General features: G+C 42.7%; 1 protein-coding gene across 2 annotated transcripts in view; it reads right to left on the bottom strand.

Annotated features, from left to right (window-relative positions):
- Nek11 (NIMA related kinase 11) overlaps positions 1 to 12,881 on the bottom strand; it is a 215,468-nt gene that overhangs the window by 36,793 nt on the left and 165,794 nt on the right. For both annotated transcript variants that reach the window (XM_041677504.1, XM_041677505.1), the window contains one exon: positions 11,018 to 11,078. In XM_041677504.1, coding sequence (XP_041533438.1) covers positions 11,018 to 11,078 — 61 coding nt within the window. The remainder of the gene's footprint in view (positions 1 to 11,017; positions 11,079 to 12,881) is intronic.

Genomic DNA, 12,881 nt, shown 5'->3' with positions numbered 1-12,881 from the left:
ACTTCCCTCATCCCTAGGGCACCTGCCACTGGGCACCTTCTCAAAAACAAATAGCACCCCAGTGTCTATACCAACATCAAGTTGTTGGGGGGGGGAAGTAGGTCAGCCTGAAAAGTAAACTTGTCTGCCATCTCAAAGGGGCAATGGTAAATACCAGAAGACAGAAAATGCATAAACTGTCTAGTTTTTAAGTGGATGTTTCCCACCTTAAGCTTTCAACTGAATCTTATAGAGGATTGAAAAGAAAAACAGCACTAGTTAGGGCTTTGGGAATTTTCTTCCCTCTTGAATCTACTAGTCGTGACTTCTAAGACTAGCTTGTATGGATAAAAAGAGAAGAGAAAATTCCTGGCTTTGGATTAATGCCTTGTAATCAAATGTGGGTACCAGACAGGGAGAGATGAGGAAGTCAGACTGTAACTTCTCCATCGCACAATAGCTAGTGTGTGGGAGTTCAGGATTCTATTCTGCCAGTGTGGACACACTTAGCTTTGAAGACTAATCCTGCTATTCTGGAGCCTTGGGTTGGTTAGCTGGAAGACTGAAACAAAAATCATGCCATTATCTCCCTCTCTTTCAGTTGAAAAAAAAAACAGTCAAGTCAAACATGTCCACTGAAAAACACAGAGAAGGCAAGAAATCCAGAGAGAAAGCACTTGGCTGTTTCTAGGGTGTGCAAGCGAGGGTGTGATTACGTCAAATATTGTTTTGCATGCGTCATTACTTTTATGACACCTTTCTTTCTGTGAGTATGCAGCTACGTCATGCTGCACAGAACTTTGGTTGGAGGTGTATTAGCCACAGGTGCTAAGCATTTCTTGTGACCCTAGTTATCTGCTGGTATATATAACTCTGTGTAATTGTGTGTGTTTATTTTTACACATGACTCTGAGATAAATTTAAGTTTTTAAACAAAGGCTGTCTAGGTCAAAATATTTAATTCTTTTAAGTTATTATAATGTATATATGGAAAGAAAAATATTTTTCTAAGTTGTGGATATCAAAATTTGAATATAAGGCACTTCTATTAAGATTTGGCTCACCAAAAATGTATCCAATATAAGTGCCTTTGAAGGCCTTAGCTAGCAAAGCCAGCATATCTGTCCCTGGTTTTGAATCCTGTTGGTTCCTGAGGTGTGGTCCCAGGCATCAGCAAGACTAGTTAATAATATAGCCTCCTGGGCTGCTGCTGTGTCAGAGTCTCTCGGGGGAGGGGTGAAATAGCCATCTAACGGGTCTGATGCTCTCAGCAGCGTGAGAAACACACTGGCGTATCCCATTGGCCTCTCGCTGTGTGCTCAGTGTATCTTGTCGGGATGCCAACATATCTATCCACCTGGGAGCTCCCTGACAGCATGAGCACCAGGGCCATCTGACACTCCCATCTGTACCCTGTGATGGCTTTGTATCAACAAGTGGTCCAAACGCGTTTCAGAACGAAGCAGCTTTCAGTTGAGCATAGCTTTGTGCATGTTTCTAAGTTTCCACACGAAGCAGTGTAACACTGTGATGGTCATCTCAACAGTCATTGGACCGAACGGAGGGAAGCTGTGGGATAAGCACACTGCTAGGTGTGTCTGGTGTGGCGTTTCCAGAAAGGACTGACAAGGGAGAGAACGAGGGCATCCAGGGTGAGCAGCACCTTCCATCAGGCTGGGAACCCGGGCGGAATGAATGGAAACGTCTATCAGCCAGCACAGACACACTCCACTCTTCCTGAACAAGAGTGTTTACTGCTGCTGCTCTCCCAAGTGCAGACTGCAGCTTCTCCAGCCTTTTCATGCAGGTTCCCAGCAACAGCTCCCCAGGGTGCTTGCAGGGTGCGATGTCACCACCCCACATCCCCTATTCCGAGACTTCTGGTTTCTTCGACTGCAAAACTATTGCGTTCTTGGTAGACAGCCACTGTTCAGTTCACCTATCCAGCCTCTAATCATGTAAATCAATCCGATAAGCCCATGCATATATGCATGCATGTATACATGTATGTATGTGAATGTAAGGATGTGTGTACATATGAATGTGCATGTATACATACATATGTATGTGTGTGAATGTAAGGATATGTGTACATATCTATGTATGTGTGTCTGTTTTCTATTTTTTTCATGCTTCTAGAAGACCCTAATGTATAGTACTTCTAAATAACTGGATACTTTTGTTTTACTGGCTGAACCACAAGTGATCTCAAGAAAAAGCAATCAGTATGGTGACTCATTAGTACTAGAAAGAAGAGCTTATTATTCTCCCTTGAGAGACCCTATCCTCCACAGCTCAAATGGCCAGGTTAACCTGCTGACTCACAAGGAGAACTGTGAGTCAGTAATTGCCACGGTCGGATGACCTAGATACTGGATCACCTCTGGGCTGAGAAGATGCCAGGCAATCTGCATTTCTACCTGCTCTCCTAAGCTGGATGCTGTGGAAATCCAGTCTCAGCCTAGCACTGAGCAGGACAGGCCCTGGGCACAGGGCTTTGGTCCTGTTGGCAGGCACTCCATGCTGGGCATGCCCCTGCCCCTGCTGGGGTCCCCTAGGTGAGTGAGAACACAGCACAGCCACCCACTTCACTTAGTGTCCATCTGCTATTACTGTGTGAAGCACCTGCTCCCTCTGCAGTCGGCACCATGGAAGGCAAACTATTGACTACCTAGCACCACAGTCCTCGGTTTCTGAAGAAGTCAGAAGAGGACAGGCTGTCATAAACACTGCAAGGCGTCTCTGAGTCTGCCTACCTACATTCTAGAACTTTTAAGTTCTTTGTTGACTATAACAAAAGTCTTTGCTATAGCAAATATTTCACAGTTTTGGCTTCATGTTATTCCCTAACTGTGATCTAGGGAAGGAAGACAAACATATAGGCATCCTCCTGAATATTAACCTTCATCAGGCGATGAAAGGAGACAGAGACAGAGACCCACATTGGAGCACCGGACAGAAATCTCAAGGTCCAAATCAGGAGCAGAAGGAGAGGGAGCACGAGCAAGGAACTCAGGACCGCGAGGGGTGCACCCATACACTGAGACAATGGGGATGTTCTATTGGGAACTCACCAAGGCCAGCTGGCCTGAGTCTGAAAAAGCATGGGATAAAACCGGACTTGCTGAACATAGAGGACAAAAAGAACTACTGAGAACTCAAGAACAATGGCAATGGGTTTTTGATCCTACTGCACGTACTGGCTTTGGGGGAGCCTAGGCAGTTTGGATGCTCACCTTACTAAACCTGGATGGAGGTGGGCGGTCCTTGGACTTCCCACAGGTCAGGGAACCCTGACTGCTCTTCGAGCTGATGAGGGAGAAGGGACTTGATCGGGGGAGGGGGAGGGAAATGGGAGGCGGTGGTGGGGAGGAGGCAGAAATCCTTAATAAATAAATAAATTTAAAAAAAAGAAAAGAAATAGTATAAATAGATGAAAACTTGGGAGAAATTTAATAAAAACAAGTGTAAGGCTGAAAAAAAAAGGAATAAATGAAGCTGATTCAGCAAGATGGCTCAAAGGATGAAGGTGCTTACTGTCACATAAGCCTGGAGACCTGAGTTTGATCCCCAGAACCCACTTAAAGATGAAGGGAAAAGAACTGCATTACTGTTGGGCCTCCATGTGTGCTCTGTGGCAGGCTTCCACCCACATGACAACAATAGACACATTTTAAAGACTAAACATTACCTACCTAAATGTTCCATCATAATCACAGGTTTAGTGATCCTGGCAAGAGAACGAAAGGGATTGTGTTCCGATCTCGGCAAAGGCTGCCTGTCTCCTGTCCCTGAGCTGTCTAGATAGGGGCCACGCTTCCTCCACTGCTCTGTGGCATCGCAGTGAATTGTGAGGAAGTTCACAAGCATTCACAGCACACACATTTCAACTGGGGTAAGGTTTTTGTTTTTTTTTTAAAGTAACTGCCCTTGAGAAAATGGCCACCGACTATGCTTGGGCCGTGACTAGTTTTTCCGCCTTCTCTTCCTCTTCCTCTGTCTTAATCCCACTCAGAATCACCCAATCTCCAGGTCACAGATAAGAATCGCTTTCCTTTCCTCACTGAAAATTCATCCTCCATGTCTAAAGAAACACTGGCATTTCTTGTTTAAAAAAAAAAAAAAAGACCGACTGGGTGCTCTCTGGTTCTCTGGCCACTTACTGGTGTCCCGTGTAAGAAGAGGACCTACTGGGTACTCTCTTGTATTGTTGTATGGTTTGTATTGTTCCAAATTGCCCCACATCTAGTGCACTATACAATCCTTGGACCTGCTAGACCTCCTCGATGTTTGGTTTTGAGAATTAAGCAGAGATGCAATGCAGGCTCCAAGGAAGACTTGTGTACCTTACATGAGGAGATGTCAGAAAAATGAGCCTGTGACTATACACCAGACCCATGTTTGAGGTTCTCAATGTGATTCTAGTACATGCTCCACTGTGGGAATTACCAATCTTATCAGCCCGTGATGCTATAATGGAGAGTAACCGATTGAACTTGGAGTCAGAAGGGGCACCTTCTCATCCAGGACCTCTGAAACCTACACAAACGTTGGCTCCCTTACCAAGCCAGTCACTGGTGATACAGAAAGGGAAATCTGCTAACTCTGCTCTGAGCCACAGAGAAGGTGGGCTCTGGGGAGTAACTGAAGTAGCACCTTCCAGACTTTCAGGGCTGTGCAGTGACAAGTTGCCCAGTAACCCTCAGAGAATATCTTTGTTGTTCTTTCTGTAGATGACCAAGAGATGCTCCTAGGGGTTTGGAAAAGATGTTGAATGTTCTAACATGCTCTATGGACACCTGGGCACTTCCAAAATGTGTGGGCTGATGGTGTACATGAGCAGAACCATGTGAATTCACAGAAGTTTCATGGGGTTTTTTGCTGTTTGTTTTCTGTTTTTGTGACAAGGCTCATATTCTCACACATCTAAATTTAAATTATCTCTTGGATTCCAATGACACTCTGATATCTATTAATGGTCACAGTGACTATTATTATAGACAATGAGCTGCAGTAGGCAGAGCAGTCTTGGGTTCTCATCCCCTACAAGACTAAAGAAGAGATTGCTTTGTTTCTTTAATGTCAGAGAAGCAACCAAAGTCCCAAAAGTAGTCAGTTTCATATATATAACAAGGATGGTTCTGTGAGTTCACTCTGTGGACTGGTGATTTCAGAAGCATAAGCTCGCGTCATCTCAGGGCTTATAGCTACATCTCAAAGCCCCCTCCCTTCTGAGTAATAGCCACTGTTCAACAGAGTAAGGTGGGGGTAGAGAGATTGTTCAGTGCATAAGAGTGCTTATTGTGTAAGCATGAAGACCTGGTTTCAGATCCTACACCCATATGAACACATGCCTATAACTCCACAGCTATAGGGTAAGAGACAGGAGAATTGTTAGGGGCTTGCTGGTTGCCAGCCCAGACTGAGATTTAGTGAGAGACCCTGGCTCAAAGGAATAAGGCAGAGGGGGGTAGCACAAGGCACCTGACATCCTCCTCTGACTTCACATACGTGTATTCATATACCACATACATATACACGCTGATGGATTATCTCCACTATCAGCTTGACACACCCGGGAAAAAAGGAAACTCAACAGAGAAAATGCCTATGTCAGATTGGCTTGTAGGCATGTCTGTGTTGACTGATGTCGGAATGTCCAGCTCACTCCAGGCAGTGCCACCTGGGGCAGGTTGTCATGGGGGAAAGATTGGAAGACCAGAGGACTAGAAAGTTTAGAATGTCTCATAAAAATGACAGGGAAGTACTTCTATGATATACCCGTACAATAATCTACCTAAACAAGACCTGAACAATGACAATATCAATAGACATGGTAACATGGACAGGGCTTATTTCACTGTACCCCCAATTGGTTATCAAATACCAAGTAGTCTGACTCAAAACCATATACATATAAGCAACACTAATCATACTCAGTAGATTGTATTTACATATAACTGACAAAGAAAAGGAGGCCATGAATTTGAGGGAGAGCAGGGGTGGGTAAATAGGTACTGGAGGGAAGGGAAGTGGAAAAATTATGTAATTCTGTTTTACTTTTCTCCATGGCTCCTGCCTGTTCTTGCTTGAGTTCCTGCCTGGCTTCCCTCAATATTTGACTGTGACCAGGACACATAATCCAAATAAACCCTTTCTTCCCCAGGTCGTTTTAGTCAGTGTTTTACACAATGGCAGAGACATACCATAAGCAAACACAAGGAGGCTGCCAGGGATGCGAGGCATTTTAGGCAGCAAGCATCAGCAGTTTGTTTGTGGTCCACTCTGAAATGCTTCACGACCTCTCTTGGCAGACGCTAGAGCACTCTAATGCACGAGCATCCAGCTTTGATGAACTTGTTCAGTCTTGCAATTAGAGAACTTGGAAGTGGGTTATTAGAACTTCATAGATTATGTGACTTTTCTTTGACAATCTAACGTAAGCCAAAGGTTTAGGTGAAAGTCTAAGTTTGAGGTTTGCTTGGTCTACATAGCAAGTTCCAGGACAACCAGGGCTACAAAGAGAGACCCTGTCTCAAACAAACAAACAAACAAACAAACATTTAAGTTTGCTATTGTCTTCGTAATCAAGGTGTCCAAATGTCTAAATCCAGGCTTAAGAGTAGGTTCATTAATTTTCTGAGAAATCACCATATTGATTTTCAAAGCAGCTGTACCAGCTTACACTCCCACCAGCAATGCAGAAGTGATCCCTTTACCCCACAACCTCTCCAGCATAAGCTGTCATCAGTGTTTTTGATCTTGGCCATTCTTGCAGGTGTAAGATGAAATCTCAGAGTTGTTTTGATTTGCATTTCTCTGACGGCTAAGGATGTTGAGCATTTCATTAAGTGTCTTTCAGCCATTTTAGATAATCCAGACCCAGAAATATAATATGTACTCACTCATAAGTGACTTTTAAACATAAAGAAAAACCAGCCTACAGTTCATAACCCCAGAGAACCTAGGCAACCAAGAGGACCCTAAGAGAGACATGCATGGATCTACTTAGGAAGGAAAAAAAGACAAGATCTCCTGAGTAAATTGGGAGTGTGGGGGTCATGGAAGAGTATGGCAGGGGAGAGGGGAGGAAGGAAGGGAAGCAGAGAAAAACAAACAAAAGAGAGAGTAGGTTCACTAGAGGAAAAAACAGAGTTGGTCTCTACTTTCCAATGCTGGGATGATTATGGTGATGATTTTAATTGTACTTATTTATGTAAATTACTATAGTTGTTATGGGAATATTATGGAAGTACCTCAAAAAACTATTTATGATCCAGCTATTTCACTTCTGGGTGTATAGCCAAAGAAAATACAATCTGTGTATCAAAGGGATACCCGCATGCTCATGTTTATTCCCATATTCATTTTAAAAGTGACATGAGGCTGGAGAGATGGCCTTACAGTTTAGAGCACTGGCTACTCTGGCAGAGGACCAGGGTTTGATTCCTGGCACCCACATGGCTGCTCACACCATCCCTAAATCTAGTTCTGAGAGATCTGGCACCCTTTCTGGCCTCGGTGGGTATTAGGCACACACACAGAATACAGACATATATGCAGGCCAAACATTCATATACATAAAATAATTTACAAAGTTAAAAGTCAACTTGTGTACATTCATGTACACAGTGCATTTTAAAGTCAAAATTAACAATTTGAAGAAAGAAAAGTTTTCTAACTGACCTGTGAGCTCCAGTCCCCCAAATCAACTACATTTGACATCTTTGGTTTGTATTATTTGCTCTTTTTTCTAGTTCACATGCTTACAGACCATATTTTAGTTTTCTTTTTTACCCTATCTATGAGCCTTCTGCTCTCCACTGGGGAATCTGAATTTTCCTTTTCCTTCCTGTCTTTGTCCATTTTTCTCTCCCTGTTCCTTTCTTTCCCTCCTCCCTTCTCTTTTCTCTACCTTGCCAATAAAGTTAGACCATGATTTTTGAAATTCAAATCTTTAAATCTTTATGATCAAATCAATGCCACACCTGCAATGTGTGGAGGTTACATATCCTTTCTAAGTTCCTGTTTTTGCTTTTCCTGTAGTTAGTAATTGCCGTGGTGCTTTTACATTGATTTGTTTCCTGGTTGCTTCTCTCTAATCCATCCCTAAACTTTCTTAGGGGGCTCTAATCCATCTCCAAACTCCCGCGATAGCCAGATCCGTGATTTTTCATCAGTTCCACATCTCGTTGGCAAATGTGCAGTCAGCCTTGAAGTCCTCTGGCCCTCCCAGTCTGAATGGATTGCTTTCCAGGCCTGCTGCTCAGCTGCCACCCAGAGACCTTGCTTTACTATCACTGCCTGAAGCCTTATATTCTTTTGTGTTGACCCCCCCCCATTACCCGTAGCCCCTGTCTTATTCTCTCTTGATCAACTGCTATATTTTCATATAGCGTGATTTCTAGAAACTTTCTAAGAAAAGTCATGAGACATAGATATTCTGAGACATACTTTTGAAGTTGTATGTTTCAAAGTGGCTCAAGTCCTCTGTCATGCTTGATGGTGGTGGTTTGAATAGTTGTTTTTTTTTTTTTTAAGATCTATACTTGACTAGTGGTTAGTTCAGATTTTATTATCTTCTAGCCTCCGGTATTATTGAAAAAAGTAAGAAACCATTATTTTTCCTGATACTTTATACCTGATCTGCCTTATTCTCTCTATCAATTTCTTCTTTTCTGCTCTCCCTGAAATTTCTTTAATTAGATTCTAAATCAGTTCGATTGATTTCTTCTTATTGCTTATTTTATTCTGGAAATTATTCTTAATTCTAGTGACTTTTCCTTCCTGCTTTTGAATTATAATTTTAATAGATTTTTATTATTGCATAGATATTCCTTTTGTTTCTGTAAGAGTCTCTTACAGCTTTTAGGAATCTAGCGATAGGAGAATTTTCCTTCCATCCTTTGTTTCCTGAGGCTTTTGTGTGTTTTTGTTTCGACTTTTCTCCTGTTTGTTAGATATGAGGAACATTACATATGTGTGACATGAGGAACATACATATTTTGCCCGGCCATTCAAGTCTAAGTGTTAAACTCACAGGCCATGTTAAGCCTTTCCTGTAAATTTGGTACGATCAGCTGACAGGTCTGCTCTTGGCCATGGAGTTGGGAAGACATCCACGTCATAAGAACCTTAGTCCAGTAAGAGCTGAGTATAGTGCTATCCTCTGAATGGATCCGTGCGGCTCTGCTGGTGTTTGGAAGGGGCTAGCATGAAGCGGTGTTTCGGGTTTTTACTACCAACACCGAGTTCCCTTCTGTTTTCACCACATCTGTGATGTGGGTAAATGAGGCATGTCTTCCGTGTCCCTCAATCCAGAGTGTCTGTCACTTAGTGCCCCCATAAAATCTAGTCCTTGGTGTCCTCCTTTCCTGGCAGGGTGAGTGGGGAGAAAAGGACCTGGAGTCCGTTGTTCTTTGTTCACACTGTCAGACAACCCTTCCCCCCACCCACTCCTGCTCTCAGAGTAACTGATGCTTAAGTTCCCAGTCTTCCTGAGGGTCTGCAGACCACACTAAAGGTGTATCCCCCGCCCCTCTCTCCCACACATATTGGGAGCTTAGCTTTCGGAGTTCCTTGCTTTCTAAATTAGCCACCATTCATCCATTTGCTTTCTAGCTTTTCGAATTCACTACTATAGTTCTTCTACTCTTTTTTTCCTGTAGGTTTGTCAGCTTTATCTCTTGACTGTCACTTTAATAGGGCTCCAGGCAGAGACCAATATGTGTTATTCTTACACACTTCCCATGCTCATTTCTATAAAAATTATACTGTCTAGAAAAGAAATTAGATGCTACTTTTTGTAAGGGGGGGTCTGTCTTTTTCAAGACACAATTTTAGGTAGAAACACCAGTTTGTAACACAGGTAAGAGTAAAAGCATTTTGGTTAGAGCTGGTAAGCTATCAAGGCTTGCATCTGATTGCTCCTAAAATAATTGAAAATGCTGGCTAGGGGCCTCTTCTTCACCAGACACAGTATGAGTTTTTAGAAAAACACAGGACAAATGCAGTTGCTGACCCACACTGCTCACCCCTTTGCAAAACCTGCTGGAGAGGTCTGCATTGATGATTTGACATCTAATTGAGATACAGAGGGAAAATGACTTGGCCAAGGGACGCCTTCCCAGTCCGCTCGACCATGCCCAGGATGAGGTGCCCTTAACAAGTATGTGCAGGAAATCAGATCACAGAGTGACAGCCAGGAGGGAAAGTCAAAGAGCTGCTGGAACTATGGGTTGTGATGGGGATGTGGAAACACAGCTCCTAACAGACAGTGGTGACTGTCTGTTTCCCCTACAGGAAAATGCCATCCACCGCTGGTCTCTATAGTCTTGCCATCTCCTTTGAAGGGATTGCTTTTGTTTTTATAATTAACTTTCCTACAACATTCACTCAAATGTGAAAGAAAAAAACCCAGTCATTTTCATCTAGGATCTTGAAGAACTCTGTGAAAAATCTATTGTCGAAAGCTGAAAGTTATCACAGCTGGGCTTTTTGGATTAAAAAACAGAAGAAGAAGAAGAAGAAGAAGAAGAAGAAGCAAAAAAAAAAAATAGGGTTTTATCATTGAAGCACAGCAATCCCATTTATAGAGACTGACAACACTAAAGACATTTCAGCTTTGTTTCTCAGACCAAATCTCTTTCAATAACTGACTGACCTTCAGAGCAACAGGCCTTTCAACTTCACTGAGCGTAATCTGCTTTAGCAGGAGCAGCTGGACAGGGCGATTCCTTTTCCAGGGACTCTAAACCTATTATGCACTGCCAGGCTACCATTTTGATCATAAAGGACTACCAAGTGTCATTCACTTCATCCTTGGAGACTGAAAGTCACTTGTATTAATAATAAAGGTTTCTTCCTAGAGTGTCCTGACTGTTACGCCAGACCCTTCAAGGTCTGTCGCCCTCAGCCTCCTTCTCTGTAGAATGCAGAATGGGATCAGAGTGAGGTTCCCACAAAGCTTTTGACTTCTTGGCTATGCAGTAGAAGTAGAAAGACCACTACAGCTTGAAATCTGAAGCAGCTTACTTACCTAGAGAGGTGCAACCCAGGACATTTTCCAAACACCCAACCAGGGCTTCAATATCACTGTCCTGTCAATGCAAGAAGAATGATTAATGTCAGTGCCATATTTATGCTACGTTTAGGCACATCACATATATAGAATCATTTGCAAAATTATTTTACTTTTTACTTTTTTTATTTTTTAAAGAAAGCTATCAGTCACTCTCTCTCTCTCTCTCTCTCTCTCTCACGCACACACATACACACACACACACACACACACACACACACACACCTCTGTACCTGTGTAAATGTATGTATACCAATCAGTAGATGCCCTGCTTGTTCTCTCTGATGGGAAGGATGGAAACCAGCACTGTCAACAGGGGGCCTTAGTGTGTTTGGTTTGGTTTTGGGGGTGCAAGGCAAGTGCTCTACACAGAGCTCATCCCCAAACTTTACAAGTGGTTTCACCCCAAATCCAAGTACATGAGAGCTCTGATTTCATCTTTTGCTCTGTGCTTTCCAAATTCTCCATAATAATAAAATATGATTTTAGTCTTCAAATATTATAAATGTTATAAAAATAAAAACCAAGACTTTATTAATTAATAGTGAAGCAGGAATCTAGGGAAGATTTTTTTCTACATCTTTGGAACTCCGTGACCTTCAACGAGTCATAAATCAAATAATTATCCTCCTCGTTTACTTCAGTCCTCAAGGAAAGCCAGTTATCTCCCATGAGGGTTGGGGAGATTTTGAAACTGTACTAAATAACAGATATTGTCTTTGGTGCAAAATAATCTGTTCTCCAGCCAGCAGGCTTCAAATAATACACAACAGCATCCTAACAAGCTTGGAAAATGGGACCTCTTAATGATTTTCAGGTTCATGGCCACACCGAGGGTGGCTGATCATTTATGGATCACCTGCTTCATTTCAAGTCAAGCAAACACTTCACATTGCAGAAACTGCCTGTGGGCCTAGGAGAAGCCACATAAGGGTGGCTACTCTACCACACCCCATAGGCCTGCTGGGTTTCCTCTTCTAACATTCTCTCAAGTGTGCGCAGCCATTTGTTATGTATGTTGCAAAACTTAGCACTATCTCATGCTCAGAACATATAGAAAAGGCAATAATGAGGAGGGCTTGCCTGGTTAGTGCTGGCCAGTGAGGTCAAATACCAAACAAAGATCTTTGGTGACTAGTCCAGGAATAGGGAGGGGGGATAGGTACCAGGCACTGAAATCAAAGAAGGTCAACAGACTCTTCCTTCTGTACCATCGGGGGACAACCCTGAGTCATAGACTCTGCAGAGTGGCATCCTCCACTAGAGGGGGCATCATCTGCATATCCTGCTGACACCAACCAAGGAAACCCAATAAAGTCACTGGTTTGGTGGAAGTAAATTTTGATTTGTCATTGTGACCTTAGAAGGAGGGCACTGACATTTGCCTAGTCTCTCTCAAGGAGAAAAATCTTTCAATAGATGCCAAGTGTACTTCTTTTTCCCTAATATAATACTTTTATTAATTATTTGGGAATTTCCTATAATGCACCCTGATCACATTTGCTTCCCATTCTTCCCAGGTCTACCCTCCCATTCTTATGACTCCCCCCCACCCAAAAGAAAACTGTATCAATTACAATTTGTGTTTCTCAAACACTCAGTGGAACACAGTCAAGCTCCCAGTGTCTAGCACCTTAAAGAAAACTGAATCTCTCCCATCCCCTCCCCAAATCTGCCAGAAGCCATCAACTGTGAAGAGTTACACTTCAGCATCTTTATCTCAATTTTTAAGGACTCTCTCCAGAAAAAAAAAGAAGCAGTCCTTTCAAGTGTAGCTTGTGTAGTTAACTCAAACTTCCTCTGTTTTCAAAAAACAGACAAT

This window comes from Microtus oregoni, unplaced genomic scaffold (genome assembly GCF_018167655.1).
Source record: "Microtus oregoni isolate MIOR12 unplaced genomic scaffold, Mior012 000028F_ref0000031, whole genome shotgun sequence".
Classification (NCBI taxonomy): Eukaryota; Metazoa; Chordata; class Mammalia; order Rodentia; family Cricetidae; genus Microtus; species Microtus oregoni.
This window is presented reverse-complemented; position numbering and strand designations above follow the sequence as displayed.